The sequence below is a fragment of the Excalfactoria chinensis genome, chromosome 7 (genome assembly GCF_039878825.1).
Source record: "Excalfactoria chinensis isolate bCotChi1 chromosome 7, bCotChi1.hap2, whole genome shotgun sequence".
NCBI lineage: Eukaryota > Metazoa > Chordata > Aves > Galliformes > Phasianidae > Excalfactoria > Excalfactoria chinensis.
Genome location: NC_092831.1, coordinates 1,117,334 through 1,138,452, shown reverse-complemented (window position 1 = coordinate 1,138,452; position 21,119 = coordinate 1,117,334). Strand labels below are relative to the sequence as shown.

At 50.1% G+C, this 21,119-nt stretch overlaps 1 protein-coding gene across 8 annotated transcripts in view; it reads left to right on the top strand.

The window, feature by feature from the left end:
- The window catches only part of FMNL2 (formin like 2), a 98,793-nt gene that overhangs the window by 42,419 nt on the left and 35,255 nt on the right, over positions 1-21,119 (top strand). For all 8 annotated transcript variants that reach the window (XM_072342467.1, XM_072342470.1, XM_072342463.1 and 5 more), the window contains exons 2-6: positions 4,988-5,071; positions 10,068-10,148; positions 13,414-13,490; positions 14,229-14,312; positions 15,636-15,788. In XM_072342467.1, coding sequence (XP_072198568.1) covers positions 4,988-5,071; positions 10,068-10,148; positions 13,414-13,490; positions 14,229-14,312; positions 15,636-15,788 — 479 coding nt within the window. The remainder of the gene's footprint in view (positions 1-4,987; positions 5,072-10,067; positions 10,149-13,413; positions 13,491-14,228; positions 14,313-15,635; positions 15,789-21,119) is intronic.

Below are 21,119 nucleotides of genomic sequence, written 5' to 3'. Positions count from 1 at the left end.
ATTACCTGATGAAGTGTTACAAGCTGTGGTTGCTACACGTGGGTCATCTACAGCACCCTCTGTGTTCCGTTAGCTGATTGATTAGCATGGGATGGATGCAATGGAAGTGCATCTCCAGAATAAGGATACCAGCTCAGAATATTTGGTGGTGGTGGTGGGCTTAGTGTGAAGCAAATGGTGAAATGGGACGTGAACCTACCATAATTAGGTTCAGCTGCAGGACAGGATTCTCTGTGAGCCCAGTGGTGTGTTACACAGCACCAGGCTGTTTGGGAGGTGGGATTTACACCTCTGGATAGAGCATGGCCTCCGAGCTGACTGTTCCGTATGGCTGCTTTTGTGCTGAGGTTGTGCAGTCCTCTTGCACAGATGGCTTTTGACAGTCACTGGTAGGTGCTGCTGTCAGTGCTGTTAATTTTTCCTTTTCAGCAGAGTAGTTGATAGGCAGCTATTCAGTTACACAGCTGGGTCTGCAGCATTTGCTCTGGGGGCTTTGTAGTGAACAACGTCAGGCAGAACGGGTATCCCGGTTAGAGTACAGCTTTTATTCAGAGGAATCCTTATAAAGCTGATAAAAACTAATAAGTGGCAAAAGGAAAAGCCCATCAGCAAGTTGGGAGCAGACTGTGATTGTCCCAGTGCTCAGCCTTCACCTTCTGTTTTGCACTGCTGTGTGCTGGCAGGGGATCAGGAAGGTGCATCTCCCACCACATCCCGACATACGGTGCCCAGCAGCTGGGTGCGCGCTGCTGTGCTATGGCTGCTGTGCTATGGCTGCTGGCTGCTGGGACTGCTCCCAGCTCCTGGCAAGTGTGAGCATAGGCTGGAGCTGGAATGCACTTTCCCAGACATTTCACTAAAAGCTCTTTAATTTTGGATTATGCGGTGTGCCTTATCAGTGCTGAGTGCATTTGAATGAGTGAGTAAAGCGGCGAGGCGGTAATCTTCCGGGATGGGTGAGTCAGCTGTGAGCTGGGCTCTGGGCTCTTGCAGCATGAAACAGTTTCTCAGTGTCGAATTAATGAGGTTTCAGCTTTTCCGAAATCTGAAAAGTATTAGTCTGGGTCTGAATTTCTGAATGGTATAAACAGCCCCGTGCTGAGAGCAGCCGTCGCTGGCCACCAAGACGTTCGAGATGCTTCTCAGATGGAATTTCAGCAGTGAATGTCAGCAGGACCCGGCTTGGCTCACACCTCTGCTCCTGCCCCGGGGCTGCAGCTGTAGCTCCCACTGCTTGCTGGGAGCACTGGGAAAGAGCTGAGCTCCCCAAAATGCACACAGGCTGTTTGTGTAGGATCCCCATGTTTGCATGGTGAAACACATCCTGACCCTGCTCTTGTTTGCGCAGTGCTGATACTAGTGGGGGTCTCAGTATGAGATTCGCATCTCAAAGAGCTCTTAGGTTAGGATAGTGTGTCATCAATATGCATATGTTACTGCTGATAAAGCAAAGAAGTGATCTGCAAAGCAGCACAGCAGCTTCAGTGGGGACCACGGAGGAAGCAGCAATGAGCGATGTCAGCTGCGGGTATGTGGGGTTGGCAAAGAGTCCTGGGATGCACACAGATGTGTGAATGAGAGTCCTGCACTGAGTCCCAGCCCTGCACATGGATGTCTGCAGGGACAGCTGCCTTGCTGGGAGCATCTGTGTGCTGTGTGCCGGGCTTTGAGATCAAAAAATGGTTCGACAGGGAAAAAAGTGGGGGAGAAGGAGGATTAGAACAATAAGTAGATTTAATTTTAGCCCTGCATGGATTCCTCGTAAAGTCAACACACCCAGAATTGCCTCACTGGCCTCTGGCTTTCCTAAATAAACACACCATAGCAGAACTGAGAAGTGAAGCCATGCAGAGCTACAGAAAGCTGAATTTTAGTGTTATGCAGGAACATGAAGGGCTCTTTTACTATGGATCCTGGAGTTAAATTGTAATGCTGTACCAAAGCACAGAGGGCTGCCTTAGTAGGCAAGCATTGAAGTTAGTGGCAGAGCTTCACTGACCCACAGGGCTCCCTGCTGGGAAGGCCGCCTGTTCTTCCTCAGTTTTACAGGTTGGGAGGTATGAATTTGACTTATGGACCAATTTTGGACTTACTTTGTAAGAACTCACAAGGCTTTAAGAAAGCTTTGAAGTAGTTCAGGCAGTGCCATAAAACAGCCATGACCGTAAGACAGGAAAAATGAGGGTTGCAGCTCATCATCATGGAGGAGGCAGAGATAGAGCAGGGAGTGCTGGAGGTGGAAGGCCATAGCCAGGAGAAAGTGAGCTGGGAATTAGGGCTCGGGAATATAAGCTGCTCTGCCACGTCTCCCAGAGGAGCTGGCATTAACCTGCACCATGGAGCCACTGGAGCTGCACATGAGCTTTCCTGGTGTTGAGGATTCATTAGCAGAATTGAAGTTGCGTTGCAGCTATAGGAAGCTACGTGGGTCTGTGTTCTCCTCCACTCACATTATACCTGCCCCAGGCTGCTGCTGGAAGTGCAGGGGATGCATTGCTGGCTGTGTGTGGGGCTCTGATAGGTGGCAGTGTCTCTGCAATGGGCATTGGGCACTCTGTCTGCTGCGCCTGTCCTGGGCTCTTACCAGTGACACACAAAGGAATGGCTGGCTGTGTCCTTGGGCTTCTGGGCTCCCCTGGGAGCTCCTGAGAGTAGGAAATGGTTTTCTGTGCTCGGAGGCTGGTGGAAACCTCTCATGGTTTGGGATGGATGTGCTCTAATTGGCTTACTATCGCACACAGGGCCTTTGCTGTGAGCCGATGGATTAGGAGGAGCCCGTCCTGTTTGATGCTGGCACGTTAATGTCATGATTCATAAATAAAAAGGATTTAGACTTAAAGATCATAAGATTAGCAAGAAAGAGCAACAGCTTAGTGCCATTAATTAGCAACGCTTATGCTTTTAAGTCACTCAAGATGCTGCCACGTTTGTTTTCCAAAACAATAAGCCTGTAAATTGTCATTGAAATGAAGAATAAGTTAGAAGAAGCCGAGTTCTGTCCTTGCATGGCAGCTGGGAGAGGTTGGGGTGGTTCGGGGCCGGGCAGGGGGTGCAGTGCTACTCTGCAGCCTGGGGATGCTGCTGGGGTGCTGAATTGGATGGAGCTGGGCTTTGTCCAGTGGGTTAATACGTGTATTTCCTTCATGCGCTGCTAGTTTTATTTTTAACTCTCTGGCAATTTAATATTTTGTGGCCCTGCTAGTATTTCCCCCTGGTTTTCCATCTGCTACTGTGATTAAATGAAGTTGTAGCTTTACAATGCCAGGCCAGAGCAAACGAAATGGAAACCTTACCTATATGACTTGGCACGTGGACAGTAGACATGAATAACTTTGGAATTTGTGGGGAAAAAGAGAAGTTATGTGTGCTTGGAGCCAGAATACGGCCGGGAATCGGCCCCTGCAGACAGGATCGAGCTGTGGCTGCTGTGCTGGATGCCAAAGGCTTCTGAGCCTGAGCTGCATGGAGGGGGAGGGTGGGAGAAGCAGCAGTCGTGGGCCTGCAGGTAGCCAGAAAGTGCTGCTGTGTGCGATGCCCCTCACCACAGGACCTGGAAGTGGCTCGGAGGCTTCTGGGAGTCGTTTCACTGGGCTGCAGGGAGCGAGAAGTACAGAGTGTGAATATGTGTGGTTAATTGTGATGGGAGACAAAGCTGTGCAAGCAGAAGGGTCCAGCCAAGGCAGTGGAACAGCCTTCTGTGCCATAGCTGCTGATGCAAGAGATGCAGAGTGGGGGAGTTCACACTTCGGAATGAAATCAGAATGAATCTGTTGTGAAATGTGTTCACCCCAAACCACTGCCTGGCCTTGTTTCCCTCTTTCAGGCTGCACTCATAGAATCATTAAGGTTGGAGAAGACCTCTGAGATTCCCAACCTGACCTGCACTTTGCTCCAACCTCCTTTCAAGGAGCTGGAGAGAGTAACTGGGCTCTGCTGAGCTCTCGGGATGGCTTCTGGTCCCAGCACCAGCTTGGGTCCATGAACTGATGGGGTGGAATAAGATCACAGTGTGACAGGGCACGCGTTGCAGGTAACCAGGGAGGCTTCCCTTCCAGCTTAGGCCTGAAATATACGGCTTAGCTCTGAAATATGTTTGCATCGTCACAGGTAAGGAATGGCACTTGACAAAGCCCCAGGAAAAATACCAAGGAGTGCATTAAAATGATAAGCAGAACTGATAAGGTGTATGGTGAGAGACGGAGAGGGGAATCAAGGGCAGATAGCATCACAGTCTGTAAATACTATTGACATGACAGCACAGATGAGCAAAGAGAAGAGTGTTTGTTATCTGATAGAAAACAAGCTTCAGGAAGAGCAGCAGCAGAGCAGTGGAAAGGCTCTGGGAGCGGGTGATGCTCATCCATTGGTGGAGGTGGCTCAGGTCTGGTGGAAAGTCAGCAGGGATGGGGTGGGAGAGCAGGTGCCTGTGTCCCGGAGCGAGGTATGCGAGCTACAGCTGGAGAGATGCTTCGTGCTCTGGCATGTGGCCTTCCTGTGCCGCACCCTGTGATGGGAGGCTCTGGAGATGTGGTGCTTGCAGAGCTCTCCTTGTGCTGTGCAGATAGCATTGGAGAGCTGCACAGGGGTAGGCAACCAGCTGGGCTGTTCTGCACACCACAACCTGGTGGCCGTGCTTCCAGCTCTAGCATCACTGTTAGCCAAACAGGGCTGCGTGTGGCGATGTTTGAAAACCTGAACAGCATCCTGCTGTTGACATAGAATGAAATGGCATTTCAGGACCTTGTCTGGAGGAAAACAGCCTTGTGCAGTGCCCGGGTGCTTGCCTTATCAGTGTGCTCAGGAGTGGAAGGCTCCCCGTGCATCCTGCAGCACGAGGGGCATTGCTGGCACTTCTGGGGCCAAAGGCAATGCTGAGAGGGGTGTTCCTGAGTAATACCTTCAACAGGAATTCACATAAAACAATGAGGGTGACTGCAGCCCTGCTGCCTCGGTTTGCTCACATCTGCTCCTTTCTCTCTCTTTGCAGAACGCGATGAACTTGCCTCCTGATAAAGCCCGGCTGCTGCGGCAGTATGACAATGAGAAGAAGTGGGAGCTCATCTGCGACCAGGTGAGGTGGTTGGGGGCTGATGGCACACACCTCATTAGGAGCACACTTGGGGTTTGTTAGTGCAGGACCCCAAAAGGGCACCTTGTAGGAGATGAGCATTCGGGTGGTTTCTGACACTCCTTTCTTGGGCCTCGTGCTCCATTATTGGTAACAAACTCATGGGATCTGTGTGCAGTGGTCGGGTACTCACCTTGTAAGTAAACTGTGTGATGTCAGTGAGTGATTTGATGCAGTTGGGCACATGGCTTTCCCCATCCTGAGCCACTGCCCCATATGGCTGTAGCTGTCACCTTCGGTGAAAGACAAATGGCGATGCAGCTTGAACTCCCCTTCACCTCCAGAGCCTGAGCAGCAGCCTGGGATTAAGCAGCACCATATGCTGAGGCATCCCCTCATGCACAGCTTTGTGCGGGGCAGACTTGGCAGCAGTGTGTAGCAATGAACAGGTTGGTCTGCTGTGACAAGTGAGCAGAAACTGCGTTCTTTAGAGAAAGCGAAGCATGTGAAAGGTGGGCTGTGCGTCTGTGAGCCAGCAGCAAAATCTGCCGTGAACTTCAAAGTGATGCTAATGAAAGTGATTGATCCAGGTCTGGAAGAGTGGGATGCTTCCTTGAGATGGCAGTACAGGTACCAGGATGATGGTTCAGCAGAAGGCAGAGTCGTGCTGCGAGGTTACGAGTGTCACAATAAATAGGTTTGTGGGACGCTTCCTTAATATCCATTATAGTGGCAGAGCCTCCAATGAAATCCAGTTACCAGATCCACCTTTCCCAGTGTCCCGCTGTCCCAGCGGACGTGCTTAGGGCTGCAGATCTGCAATCTGCCACAGCTGCCCCATGTCCCTGCTGGGTGCTCGCCAGCCACTGAGGATTGGAGCAGCATGGAGCAGGTGTCTGTAACAACACCGTAGCACAGCATATGGTGTGTGAAATATTTATATCTGTCCGTGTAATTATGGGACGTGGCTGCAAACACTTCTAGAAATAGATTCTGTATGGAATGTAAGCTGTTAGAGTGGAGGCAAACTTTGCTTGCTGTTTTCTATAATAATACATTTTGTATCTGCTCTAATGAGGTGGATGTGCTTTCTGGTGAGCCACTGCAGGGCTGGCTGTGGGGACTCAGCCAGGGTGGTGCTCTCTGCTCCTTTGTCCTTGTTTTGGTCCTTGTTTTGCCACGCTTTGCTGCAGCTTCCCTATAATCACAGCTTGCTCCCTGCCTTTCTGGGTCGGTGAACAAGGAATACAGCTAAGGAGGAGGAGAAGAATGAAAGCAGGTCTGGAGGACATTGATGTGAGCAGACGACTTCCAGGCAGGAGGAGGAGATAATGTGCCCTGCTTGATGATCCAAGCCGCTCTCATGGAGTGTTTGGTGGTAGCGCTGGCATTTCGGTCCAGCTGTGCGCACTGAAGTGTTGGGGGGATGTGGATATTGAGAGGAGAGATGGTGAGCATTTAGGAGGTTCTTCATTGCCCTCTAATGGCAAGCTGTGGCAGGGGTGGAGATGGTGTCCTGTCCTTTGGAGGTACTGGAGGTACATGGAGAGTAACTAATGAAGAGCACCAAGATGGAAGCAGTGTGGTGGCACCCAAACTTCCTGTCCTGAGCTGCTGCTGGAGCTCTCCCTCCAGTACTGGGACTCCAGAGGAAGGAAGGGGCTGTTTGGCAGGCTGGTGGCAGGCATGGGGTCGTGGGGACGGGGGTGGCTTCTCCTGAGCTTTTAGTGCCCAAGGAGCAGTGCTGGTGGTGCCGGGCTGAAGGCCGGGCTGTGCGTGAGCCTGAGCCCAGAAATGTGCTGTGTCAAAGTATTGCAACAGAAACAAACAGCGCTCCAAAGAGCCCATGGAAGAATGAAACCACAGAGGGACCCTGAGACTGTCTTCATTGCCACTGAGCTGAAAGGAGCTTTGGCTGTAGTTGTTAGATCATGTTCTTAGGAGGAGAGAAATGTTTATTGCTGAGCCCTCCATCCTGTCAGAAGCTGCGCGGTGACTGAGTGCTTCACACCAGCTCTCACTGCCCAGACGTGCTTTTACAGGGCAAATGGTGTGCAGCTTTCCCAGCAATGCCGAGTCAGACCCACTGAATGCTTACCTGGGCTGTGTGAGCCCTGAGAGCGGGATGAGCCATCAAGGGTAACAGTAATAACAGATGTCATTAACACAGAAAGCATCCTGAATGTTTTTGGAAGCGGAATATTTCTGGAAAAGCCACAATTTCCTGGTTTCAGAACAAATACGTTTCCCAGATTGAGGTGAAGAAGGGATGTATTCAGTTCTTCTTAGGACTGCATGGAAGGGGAAATGCAGGAATGCAGCAGTTCCTCCTTGTTGCTGAAGTGAAACCCCTGGCCTCCCTTACTGTATCCACCAGGGGAAGGTGCTGATGCAGGTCGGCACAGGGCAGTGCTGTGCCCCCAGCCCGAGCTTCTCCCTGAATTCTCATCATTCGCTCCTCCCAGGGAGGCGCAGCTCATTGCAGCGTTGGGCTGTGCTCTTCCATCTCAGCTGAGGTTCCCCAGCGGGTTGTAAATAAGAAAGGGCCCATTATTTCTGCAAAATGAATATCCGTGCCACGTGGTTGGACAAAGGCAGGGCACTTACTGCTGGTGTGTGCCTTTCTGGTGTGGAGGCTGCAGATAGCCACAGTGCCTCGAGTCGCACAGCGCAGATAAAACAGCTTTTGGTTGGGCTTTGTGACCGTGTTGTGTCTGCCCAGCTCTGCTCCATGCGGCCGCCTGCCTTCTGCTTGGTGAAATATGGGGAGGTGAGTTCAGGTTGGAAGCACTGTGTGTCTGTGGGGCAGACCCCCGGCCTCACACAGTGGGAGACCCACAGCCTGATAGGTTTTCATTTTGAAAACACATTTGGCCCATGAGCAGTTCTGTGTTGCCAAAGGAGAAGAGGACAGGAAAAAGCAACACGTTTAGCTCTGTTATTTCTGGTTAGGGGAGGATAGCAATAGGGCTTGCCTCCTTGGGGAAGGAAGAGCTGAGGAAGCAGAGGAAAGGGACTTGCATTTCCCTGCTTGGGACCTGGTGGTGGCTGCAGGCTTCCCCAAGGCTGCAGCCCAAATAATTCCGCTATGCGATAATGAGCAGTATTTATTTAGTGACCTTGCTGCAGAGATCATTACACGAGTACATAATTATGGCTGGATTTAAGAAAACAAACAAACAATAGTGTGTGCTGTCTGCGTCACAGACTGCTGGGCTTGCTTGCTGAGTCTCTTCAAGTGGTTCATGCTGAAGACTTCAGTTATTAACCCTGTGGCTGGGGAAGCTCGTGCCGCTTAGCAGGTGATGCCCCATTCCTGAATGGGAGATATGACTCTGAAAGAGTAAAATAGCTTCTTTGGAGGGTTATGTATAACACAGCAGAGCCGATGGCATTAGGAGCTCCCCAAAAGGAGGATCAGTCCCACAGCTGTCCCCCTGCTGCCCACACCTCCCACACTGCTGCCTCCAGGGATGGCCCATTCCTCCTGCTGCCCCAGGGCAGTGCTTGGGAACAGCCAGCACGCTGCTACCCTGATGGTTCCATTGCACAGGAGGACATCAGTGCTTGGATTCCTGCCTCCGTTGTCTCTCCACAAGGAGCAGGGTTACACACCCATCTGCAGCCCTCCCTGCGATGCCACGCTGCTTCTTGCACTTGGCTTTCCCAGCAGCCTGGCAGCAGTTCCAATTAGCAGCAATTCAACTCCAGTTGTGACATTTCCTCAGTGGTTGTATAGGCACAGGGACAGAAGAGTCTGATGAAGAGAGAGACACACGAGCATGTGAACACACAAGCTTCCTTGGCCCCCTGGAAATTCACCAGCCTGATAATGAGCTGGTGGCAGTGATTGCCACCCCTCTCAGCAGTTAGATTGGGCCTCTTGAAACCAGTCCTGTGTGTGGCTGCTTGCAAATGAGGGCTTGTTCTCTGCTGTTATGGGCTGCGTGATCCAAATGTTCCCTATTCACCTCCATCATCACAAACTGTTAATTTCTCTGAGGTTTAAAGGGTGTGAAGGGGCTGACCCTGGGCACACAGCTCTGTGGTTCCTGAGCTGTTTTTGAGATAAAAAGGCAGTACTGAGTTCCACTTGCATCTTGGCTCATCCATCTGTGAAGGTGCATGGAATCCTGTTATAATGCAGGGCAGAAATGTCTGCTTTTTATCTTTAGGAGCCGTGGTTTGGGGCTGCTGGACCCCAGGGTAGATTTGTGAGTCCATTTTTTCTCTCTGACTGTGATAAATAGCTTTTTTTACAGCAAGTAGCAGGATAATAACAGGAACAAGTTTGGTGTTCAGACAGTGTGTTCTGGTACTGGCAGCAGCATGCTGCTTGGTAGGAAATAACGTCCAGTTAGTGAAGGCAGAATTGCATCCTGATCTCATATGTGGGGTTTCAAGTATCAGTTACAGAATGTGAAGCTGTAGCACCAGGAGGAAATTGTTACGAGGCCTTTCCTCAAGAGAAAGGGCAGAATAGTTTAAAACTCTTCCAGGATGCAAATAGTATCAGAACGTTTGGTAATGCTCTTAGCAGGTCTGGACACAGCGCTCTCCTTGCAGACTAACTCGTGTTTCACTGCAGCTCCATAGAGCTGGGGAGGTGAGGGAGAGCAGTGGGTGGTGTGCACCTTGCTGAAGTCCAGGCTTTGATGCCATCTCCCATAATTGTTCCTGCTGAACAGAGGCTCTGCAGTCCCAGGTGTATTTGTTTGTGTCTGTAGCTGGAATTCAAAGCTGTAATTGAATATGGAAGCCATATTTTTATGCATCCAATATAAATATCAAATTTCAGAAAATCAAGATACATGTAAATAGGGTTTATTTGCATGCATATGGCATATGTGTAGATTATAGATGAATATAGGGTATGTACGTATACATTTACAGCGTGTTCTGCTTGAATACGTATGTGTATGCATGCACTTCATACATATCATAAGTAAATACAGAAAATGTCATTGATGGTTGATGTTTATTCTTACATCCTTTCCAGGAAAGGTTCCAAGTGAAGAATCCCCCGCACACGTACATCCAGAAGCTGAAGGGCTATCTGGACCCAGCTGTCACCAGGAAGGTGAGGAGCATCCTGTTTCCTCCTGGCTGTCCTTTGTTCCTGCAAGAGGAGCTCCTGGGGTCCTGACTCCTTCCTGCCTTTGTGTGCAGGGCCCCATGCAGCTCTCAGAAAAGTCCTGGAGATGTAACAAAATGCAGAGACAGAGGAAGGTTGGAAAGACACTGCGGCTTTTGTGGCTTAGAAAGCAGAACAGATGTTGCAAAGAAGAGGGCCATCTGACACACGAAACAAATTGCTTTAATATCTTTAGCTCCAATAAACAGTCTGACAAATTGTCACTGAGCTGTGCTCCAGGTCTGGCTTCCCACGAGGGCAGTGCTGGTGGCAGATAAATCCCATGTCGATGGCACCTCTCTCACCCTGTGGAAGGGATGTTGCAGCTCTATGTCTTGTTCTCTGGGTATGCACATGAAATGACTGCACGCAGTCACCTGCTGCTGGCAGAGCCATCGGAGAGCCCCGTCTGTATCTCTGTGTAATACATCTCCAGAACTGGCTGCTTCTGACACTTCTGCACCACTCCTGTCGGCTTACTAATAGCCTCTAGCATTTCAGAAGTGCATAAATTCACGTCCTGTTTAGAGGACCATCACCAAACCTTTGGTATTCACTCGCATTGGACGTCAGCTCATATCCTGTGTTGATCGTTATAGCAGCCTAAAGAGAAGGCAGCAGGGCAAGCAGTTCCTGCCATCGGCTGGCTCTCTGTGCTGCCCCGACAATTGCTGCTTTGTGTTGCCGTGCAATTAGCCGAGCTGGGAGCCCTGTGGTAAGATGTGCATCCTGGCACACTGCTGGGGCCGGGGCCGGCTGGAAAGGCAGCAGTGCACCCTGCTCTGCAGGCACAGGAGGTGGGCACCCTGCCCTGCTGCCCGCACCCTCCTTGCTCTTGTCCTGGGGGCTGCACTGATGCCTTCTGACAGCGCTTCTCTTGTTGGAGGCTGCCACAAGGAGCAGGAAACCATTTAGGAGGAAACCTTGCAATGTGCCTGCAGCTGGTTATGTGGGATTTGTTTTGTTTTGTTTTTTAATCTGAACAGGGGTCTTTGTGTTTTTCTCCTGCAGGGTTTTTGAAATTCATTTAGTGTTTGGCTTTGCTCAGTGGTGAGCACACATTGAAGGCTTTCTTATCCTAATGCTGCTCTAAGAGTCCCATGACAAATGACAAAACTGAAGGAGCCTAAAAATAACTGCATTGAGTTCCTCCCTTTTGTTGTGTTATTCTGTACCAACAGCAGCCTTTTCTCAGCCGGGGCCTCCAGTCAGAAAGGTTTCCAAGAGGACCTCTGGGCAGATGCTTGCTGCTGTGGGAGGGCTCAGGTTACCCCATTATTGCTGTCAATGGGGCTGGGGCAGCGATTTTGCTTTTAAGGGGAAGTTTTTCCCCCAGAGGGTGGTGACGCACTGGAACAGGTTGCCCAAGGAGGCTGTGGATGCCCCATCCCTGCAGGCATTCAAGGCCAGGCTGGATGTGGCTCTGGGCAGCCTGGGCTGCTGGTTGGTGACCTGCACACAGCAGGGGGTTGGGACTGGGTGAGCACTGTGGGCCTTTGCAATACAGGCCATGCTGTGGTTCTGTAACTCCCAGTGCTGCCAAGAGAAAGTCTCTCCTGGTATTGCTGTTATCTGTGTGCTGGGGGCTGTCATTGGGACCCTGATGACTTCCCAGTGTAGCAATGACTTTCTGTCTCATTTGAGGAGGGACATAGAAAACCTGAAGGGTGGAGATCAGACAGTTTAAAAGAAATCCCAGTTTGGAGGTGTGTAGGGGCCAGCAGGGCTCCAAGGCTCTCACTGGTCTGTCGTGGCTACAAAGCACACAGGATCAGGCTGCCTATTTCTGCTGTGCTGTCCGACTTGGCTCCTGTCTGTGCTTCTTGCTACATTACTTGCTCCCAGAGATGTAAGGTTTTATTGCCTGTGGTTATATTGTATCAGCTCTCTCTGAGAGGAGGCGTTGAGTTTTTGTACTCTAATTCCCATTTGCCCAGAAATGTTAGGTCTGATCACAGCCATCTATTTCAAAGTGAAAACGAACAGAGCCCAGTGTTCACCAGGACCTCACAGTGAGGCTCATTTTGGGCTGCCCATGGTTTTCTGAGCCCAATAAGGCTCTAGTGCTAAGTGGGCTGTGCCAAAGCCCTCATGAAAAGGGCTGCTGGTAACCTTCCAAAGGCCATCAAGGCAAGGTGAGGCCTGGGCTTTCACCATTCCCCCCTCAATCTATTCACTCCTGAAGATGGTTCAGGACACGGTCCTTGGAACATCACTGTGTCTTGACAGTTCATAACCCTACAAGCCAGCACGTCACATCTGTGTGGGCTCTAATGGTGGCCAAGTTGGTTTGTAAATGCTGCAGTTCCAAGGTGACGCTCGTCATCCATCTGCTTCTGTTCTTGCTCGCTTCTGCTATTCTCACAAATGGAGATTTGCCAGAACAACCGTTCTGGGATCATATATATGGATGGGTTAGGATAAGTCAGAGTAAGGCCCTCTCATCTTGGGATGAGAGGAAGAAAACCACAGGTGTTCCCCATCTGTGAGAAGAGCAGGACTGCTGTGCACTGGGCCAGCCCTGCTGCAGGCTCTGCAGGTATTCGGGAACCCGCCTGGCTCGGGGTGAGGCATTTAAATGTGTGTTTAGTGGATCTCTGCCTCCCCAGCACCTGCTCTGAGCCTGAGGCTCCAGCTGGAGGTGACACCAAACATCTTCATGCTGTGTTGCTGCCCAGGGTTTCACGGCCGCCATTTGAAGGTCTCTTTCCAGCTTCTGGTTTTGCAGATGCTATTTTGGGTGCCCAAATTGTTACAGTGTGCGGATGGGAGCACGTGTGTGTTTCATTATCGACTCACACCTTCAGGTTTGGTCATTATACAGAACCTGCAGCATTTTTTTGGTGTGGGTATAGAGCTGCAAAAACAAGATTAAAACACAGGGCTGAGGGTGAGGTCCAGGCGCTGTAGTTCTCAGTGGACAGTTTGATACTGAAACAAAGCCTGTACTGTAAAGAAATGTGTATTTATCTCCAGGGTTTTCCTTTTCTTAATCCTGGAAACTCAAAAATGTGCATGGAACCAGCACTTATTTCCCTGCATTTGTTTTTGTTGACTGCCTGGCTATTGCTGTTGCATTCCTGAGGATCTGGAGGGCTCTCAGTTTACCCCAATGTTTTATTTGTTCAATCTGTGCCGTAAGAGATGCTGATATTTTTAATAGCGTCGTGGGAGTCCTAAGAGCTATTTTTGCCTCCTCACTCTGTTGCAGAAATTCAGGAGACGAGTCCAAGAGTCTACACAAGTACTTCGAGAACTGGAAATTTCTTTGCGAACAAACCACATTGGGTAAGAATTTTTGGTGCCCTCTGTTTTCATTGGATTCACGTCTGCTTGTGGATGCCCTTCACCTTGCATGCTAAGCAGTGATAGCACCGGTTGGTTGTTGGAGTCTGAAGGGCCTCGGGAAGGGCTGACTGGGCAGCCCTGATCCTTTTGTGCTGGAGTTAATGCACATCTCCGTTAGGCCAGGAAAAGATTGCAACCAGCTTCTGCTCACCCCTGGTAACTCAGGGCAGGAGTGGGAATATCGGCTCTAGAGTAGCAACAGCATTGGAGCTATGAAAGTATGTATATTAAAATATGCTGGCTTATGGCTTTAACACAAGCTTGAACACTTTGTGAAGCCTGGCCATAAGTGGTGTTGCCAGTATTTTGCTTTCACAAAGCAGAAATTTCTTCTCAAATAGCAAAAGAATCAGAGGGACTTGAGGCTTTATTGAAGAGGTCACATTCTGCTGGCTGGTTCCATCTGTCTGCTCAGGGTCCCAGCACCAGAAGCCTCAGTGTGCCGGCTGTATGGTGTATTTGGTTTTTGTGCTGTGATCCCAGTGTGTGCCCAGCCACCTTACACCCATTTTACAGGATGCTGCCCTCATTGCTAGGATTGGTGTTAAGATCTAGCCTAGTTAGCTGCTACTGCTCCTTCCTGGGTGTCTTTCCTGTGGTGGATGTGTCTCTGGAAGGAATTCCAGTAGTTGCACAAGCCCGGTGCAATGCTCTGATGTCTCCTCATTTTTCCAACAGGTGGGTCAGGGAGTTCTTGAATGAAGAAAACAAAGGCCTGGACGTACTGGTGGAGTACTTGTCGTTTGCACAGTATGCAGTCACGTAAGTAAGGCTTGCTTCTGCTGGGGCTTTGAGGTCCCTTCTAAACCAAGCTATCCCATGGTTCTGTGATCCTTAAGGTCCCTTCCAACCCAACCATTCTGTGGTTCTTTAAGGATCCTTCCGACAGAAGCCATTCCATGGTTTTATGATTATATTTAAGGCCATACCAACACGGATTTTAGCTTTGGAGCCTCAGACTGTCTTAGGGTATAGTGCAAAACCAATTCAGGCACTGCCTGCTCTGTTTCAAGCCTCATCCCCGCCCTGACCGCTTCCCATTTGCCATTCTGTCGCGTGACCAGCTTGGAGTTGGATTTAATCATTTGGGCAATAAATCATTAAACATACTCTGCTAAAACAAATGAGGAGAACATCCGTTTCCATTAGTCGTTAGATCACACAGTTTGAAATGGACGCTCAGGTGAGGAGCTGGTTTTGCATGTCCACACGTTTTCCTTTCCATACATTGGAGCAATCGATTTTTTATACACAATAGTAAGAAAATAAGTGATAAAGATACCATTGTAGCGTTGGGAAGTTGAGCAGAGCTGATGGTTTGTTTTTAAAGCGATGCCATCAGATGTACATTTGCCATCACACAGAAATTGAGATTCTTGGTGGAGCTGCAGTAAAATTAATGAAGGAAAATTATATGTTTAAGAAGTCCCTAACGCTGGAAAATACTGCACAGCAAAAGATGGGTTTTGTAAAGACTTTGTTCCTAAAACTACATAAATGAGTGCATGTTATCCTGCTGGGTTTTTTCCCTCTCTGACGTGGTAAACATGAGTAATAACCTCAAGAGCTGTAAGGGGAACAAGCAGTTTTTCCTTGCAATAGCAGTATGGTGGGCACAGGGTCAGAAATCAAGGAGAATGTGTAATGATGATGCTAATATATCAGCTTGAGGCTGGTGGGGGCCGGTGGGCCGGTGTGAGCTCTTTGTAAGGGAGGAATCTGTACTTTTATGACGTGTCTATTTATTAGAATAAAATGGAGACGACTTTGAGCGTTCTTCCTCTTCCCTTCAAGGCAAGGCTGTTCATCTGCAAAGTTTGTTTTACACTGAAGTACAATAACCGTGGCTGTTTGATCCTTCGAGCTGTGGTTAGCTTCCCCCTTTTGGCAGGAGCTGAATTTGCTGCAGTGTGGACTTGAAGCTCGCTCTGAACTGCAGCTGAGGGGAAATTAGTCTGCATTGCTTTCTTCCTTTCTTTTCATAATCTTTTGGGACCTACAGAATGTGCAGATGTTTAACAGGAAGGAAAACGCTATGTGCATCTTTGCTGTCTAACCCAGCCCCAACATTTCTATTTCCTTTAGGTTTGACTTTGAAGGCTTGGAGAACAACGTGGAAAACTCGATGGACAAGTCCAGGCCTTGGAGCCGGTCAATCGAGGACCTGCACAGGGGCAGCAATTTGCCCTCACCAGTTGGCAACAGCGCCTCGCGCTCAGGCAGGCACTCCACGCTGCGGTAAGGCACCAAGGCCATGCAGGTGGCCTGCAGGCAGTGAGTGCCCTGTGCCCGTGGGGCTTTCCAGTTAGGCTGGCTTTCATCTTCCTTCTTTGCACAGTGCAGGCTTGGCACATGTAGGAAATGTGTCATTGCAGTGATGGTTTGGAGGTGGAAAGAAGTGCTAAGCTCATAGCGCAGGGCAGCACTGCGGCAGTTGAGGAAGTTGGATGAGTAGTGCTGCCTCTATTTCCAGTGGCTGAGTGGTATAGGAATGCACAGTACGTTTCCGTCAGGTACGATGTGCCTTGCCCAGAGGAAGCACTTACTGCTCTCCAAACACTGTGTCAGCATTTCCATGGGCCCAGCCAGGCCGCAGCTCTGACCTGGTGCCTCATTCAGTAAGAGCTCGTCCAAAAGCGTATCCATTCCATTCTGCACTGAACAAGGTTTATTTGTTAAGGCCATTTCCATCCTTTAGACCTTCTGGTAACTCAAGCCACCACCTCAGGCCTTACTTTGAAGTCTCCCTTTCTGAATACTTGTTATTTTCTTTCAGTTTGTGGAAAAGTCAAGATTGCTTCCCTGGAGCGAATGGCAGTCAGCTGTGTTACAGAACTTCATGTTCTTACAGTCCTTCACTCCTACAAACCAGACTAACTAGCATTTATAGCAGCACGGTTCATTAGGGGCACAGCTCAGAGTGCTGGATGGGGCTGTCTTTATACATGTTTTACTCTTCTGGTTTTTGTAGAGCTTTGTTCCGTGGTGCTGTGAGCACAAAGGAGTCCTGCAGAGATGGAAGCAGTGAGCAGGCAGTTTGCTGCCTTCCAGCCCAAGCTCAGCTTTGGTTTGTCAGTGCTAACATGGGCTGTGTGGTTTGTGTTCAGGACTGCCACCCATAGCTGAATGGTGGTGGATGTGGTATCTGGAAGATATCGAAGGCATCAGGAAGAAAGCAGAGAGAGGGAGGCAGGCACACAGTACTGGCAAAAAGATGTGGGCTGTGGAGTGCAGCAGAATCAGTTGAGTTGATTTTATTTAGTGCCGCAGAGGTGATTTCTGTGTTGTTGGTGTGCTTTGATTTCTATGTACTTCAGGGGAGGTAGGACCTTATGTTTGCAGGAGGAGGCCTGGTGCTGCTCTGTCTTTGGGATGCACATCAGTGGTTAGCTGTGCCAGAAATGCGTGTCAGCTCTACATTACCTGTCTCTTACACTTTTTCTCTTCATTTCCTTCCACCCGTTTTTCTTTTTTCACATCCCCCTCTTACCTTCCTCATTTTCCATTTCCACATCCCCTCCCTCTTCCAAACCTCCCTTCCTGACTTTCCCTTCTGCATCCCTGACCCTCCTGCCATCACGTGCCATCAGCATGGTCTCTCGACCTGAGCAGCTTCAGCTCAAACACCACCAGGGCTGCTTTTCTTCCGGCTGCCTCTGGAGCGGCTTCACTTGGCGCTCTGCTGATGGGGCCTCAAGCCAGAAAACATTGTAAGTGCCAGGGTGAGGTGACACCGCATGGGGCTGCCCTGTGTTTGGGGCCCTGCACTGCTCCCATGCCATATAATCCCATAATCACACTGCTTGGGGAGCAACCCTGAGTGCTGGGGAGCCTCAGCCTACCCGCTGTGTGCTTATCGCATTATAGCTTCCCACTGTAGTCTGCTTCCATAGAGTGGGCTTAGCTAGAAGGAAATAAAGCATGTTTTACTTAGAAACAAGATATTAGTTTGCTTGTTGTATTGCAGAAAGCTTTATCCCTGAGACACCTGGCCTTAACTGTTGTGTGCCTTTGTTAATGTTTTAAATAGAACTGTTGCTGGAGTGTTGGCTCACTCTTAGATATGGGCAGGGGCTGCTGGGTTGGGGTGTGACCTGGGCTGGGGCCGCAGCAGTGCCTGGCACTGTGTGATTCTCTGACAGCACCTGTGTGTGTTGCTTCGCAGCACAAAGACCTGTGTTCTGCAGGGCTGGGTTTTCTGTGGATGGGGACTGTGTGCAATAGGAGAAATAAAAGCATGGAATGTTCTTGAGTTATTTTTTAGTAATTTTTGGATGAATTTATAAATGCCGTGTGCAACACACACATCCCAAGTAATGCTGACATCTGGTTTGAACAGACACATTTTGTGCTACCTTTAGCACATGGTTCTCTCATGTTGGTGCCTGTTTGCAGTGTCACAGTGCTGCTCTCTGCCTGCCTGCAGCTGCAGTCGCTGCAGCCCTTGGGATGTGTGCACACAGAGGTATGGTAGCAGGAGATGAGCACAGTATCACTCTTGGAGTGCTGGGCAGGGCTGCACCCTTTATTGCTTGCAAGCGGTGCAGCTCTGTTGCAGCAATTGGTTCCCTTGCAAGTCACTATGCCATGGTTCCCTATGTGGGGTACACGGGCAAAATGTGGGGTGCCCTGTGCAAGGTGCCTGCTGCCAAGAGCAGGGTGCCTTGTGCCAGGTGTCCTGCTGCAGACGGCCAGGTGCCCACATGGAGTGCCAGGTGCCCTGCAGCACAGCCTTCCTGGAGCCTCTCCATCCGTCCCCTTGCAGGGCTGGCTCTCCATTTCCAATCTGTAACTCTTCTGGACTTCCTGGAGCTCTCGTTAGCAGTGTTAGGCCGTGCCAGTTCCCTGCTCTGTGTTTCTGTGGCAACTGAGATATTCTTTTTGCAAGAAGAGGCACAGGGATTTGGGAGGCAAACACCGAAATGAGGGCAGAAGGATAAAAACGGGGATGAATCGTGGGGGATTTTGTTGCTGCTTTTTGGGAGGGAAAAGAGCAGTACTTTGATATGAGAGTCAGACTTTCCTTTTGGCTAAATATTCATACAGACTTAGCGATGTCCCAGCCCATTAGAAATTCCCTTTCTTCTGAGTCAGATAGTGCAGTTTCTTTGTGGATTCAATTCAGAAACTTAATTTTTTCTTAATCCAAAAATAGCCTTTGAGCGCATTGAAAAATTGGACTCCCCTTTGGCGCTGCTCCTTATGCTGCATGTTTGCAATTGGATGCTGCCATTAACGCTGTGCAGCTGCATCTCTGTGTCAGGCTCTGTGCTCTGCTGCTGGCCCTGTGCTGGCGCTGTGGCTGGGGAGGGAGGGGGACACCAAAGCAGTCTGTCTCTATTGCTTTTCTGGCGTTTTGGAAGCAGCAAAGTTCTCTGCAGCTTTCCGGGTGGACGACTTTGCCACATTCCATCAGATAAGAGGCCCAGGATCATTCATTCTCTTCACATTTGTGGCTCAAAACCTCGTTGCCTTGGTTTGGAATGACAGAAGGGAAAGGTTTGGGCACTGTGGCCACCTGCTCTGCATCACCCAGCATCTTTGTGCCCTGGTTGTAGCACAGTGCTTGCGGGGGCTCCCAGGCGGTGGCGGCAGCGTGGTTTGAGCTGTGTGCACACTTACCATGCTGGGAAGGGCTATACTTGGAGCATCCCGTTTGTGTAGGTGTTTTAATGAGCAGTCCGCAACTCTCACACGTTGCATTTCAGTACAACTGATGAACTAGTTCTTCCAGAGCAGCTCTGGGTGAGGAGGAGGACCTGGCACTGCATTTCAGCCTGCCTCCAGCCTCTCCTGGCCGTGCTGCTCCCACATAGCTGCTGTGTCCCTCTGGGGAGTGCTGGGTGCTGGCACAGCCCGGCCCTGTCCCACTGCCTGGCACTGTGAGGTGTGACACAGCCACACGTGGTTGAGTTTCTGCTGCTGCTGTTTTCAGAAGTAGGGTTTTATAGTTCTCCCTTGAAGGAGGAGTGGGGAAAACAAAAGCGGAGCCATCTGAATTGAATTAGCAGAGTAAACACGCTCTTGGTGACGCATCTCTGACCTGCAGCAGGCAGGAAATCAGAAGCAGCAGCTCACCCAGATGCTTGATGTTTGCTAGCAAGAAATGGAGTAAATGCAGGAGCAGATCGTCCACGCTGTGTGAAGGGAGGTGGTGGGGACTACTGCTGGCCTGTACTGCGCAGGGAGGAGACAGGCTCAGGGTGTTGCAGTCAGCATCAGAAAGCTTCATACTCCCTGATCCCGTCATAGTAGAAGAGTTTCTGTACAGAAAAAGCCCATCACTTCTTGACACCCTTGCCTGTGAGAAGAAATTTGCATCTCTTCAAGGAAACCTATCTAAATGTAGGGCAGAATCCCGTCTGTGCTGGGGATGTTTTCCCTGTGCCGCAGCTCTCAGTTGCAGATTGCATGTGGGTTTCTCAGCCTGGCCACGCAGTGGCATGGATGGGCACAGGGGATGCTGCCTGTTCCCCAGCCCCACAGCAGGAGGGCGGCTTTGGTGGGCACTGGGCTGGGAATGCCAAGCTCCAGCTTCGTGCTTGGTTCTCAGCTGGGGAGCCCAGCTCCCACTTGGTAGGTGTGTGAAGGCACTCTGAAATGGGGGGAGATGGAGCAGCAGACACAGAGGAGGATCGTTTCTTCTTGATACGGATCTCATTGCTCTGCTTATTAAAATGTAAAAGAAAGTAATGTATGCAGCCTTGAGCAGTTCCAACCTGAGATAAGCCGTTATAGCAAAGAGCTTTGTATGACTGGAAAAGGCTTTCCATCTTGGGGCAGCTTGGGGTGAGGCTGCTGGCCCCATAGAGCCTTCCCTGACACAGGAGGGAGCGAGCAGCAGGGTAAAGCCAGCACCTGTGTGGTTTTGTTCACCAAATCCCAAGGTACCCAGATCTTCCCTGCATTAATCCCCTGTTCCCAGCTCACTGCCTCCCCGGTGTCTGTGCTGCTCTCCTTGGGACTTGCTGGCAGCGTGCTGAGCACTCGCTGGGGCTCAGGAAAAACTGGGTCAGATTTCCCACAAACCCAAATCGTTCCGGAGTGCCCTGAGCTGATTTATGCATTCATATCTATGGGAAAGACGAAAAGCTGTTTGACTGAATTCTGCTTTGAATTTTGGGGTTTCTTTCATGTCAGCACTGCTGGGGAATGAAAGCAAAGTGCAGGCACAGCTCTGTGCAGGCCAGGCTAGTTCTGTGCCATGCTGGAGCTCCCAGTGCTTCCCCTCTCCTGCCCTGTTACTGCTTGTCCCTGTATCTACTATTAACCTTGTCTATTATTGCTACACTTCTAAGCAAAATGAGTAGCATGAATGAAGCAAGTGAGTACGCAGCAGCATTGGAATTAATGGGGTTGCTTCTCTCCTGGTACATTCTTCCATCTCAGGCAGTTCAGATTTAATTCTCCCAGCCTAAGGATGATTATTGATCAGCCCATCCCATGTTCGTAGCTCCCAATGGCTTTTCCCTTTGTGAACCAGCCCAAGTGCTTTGGTAGCACTCTGTGGAGCCGTACAGTGAGCAGGTTTGCTTTCATCCCGTCACCTGGGAATGGCATCTGATGCCA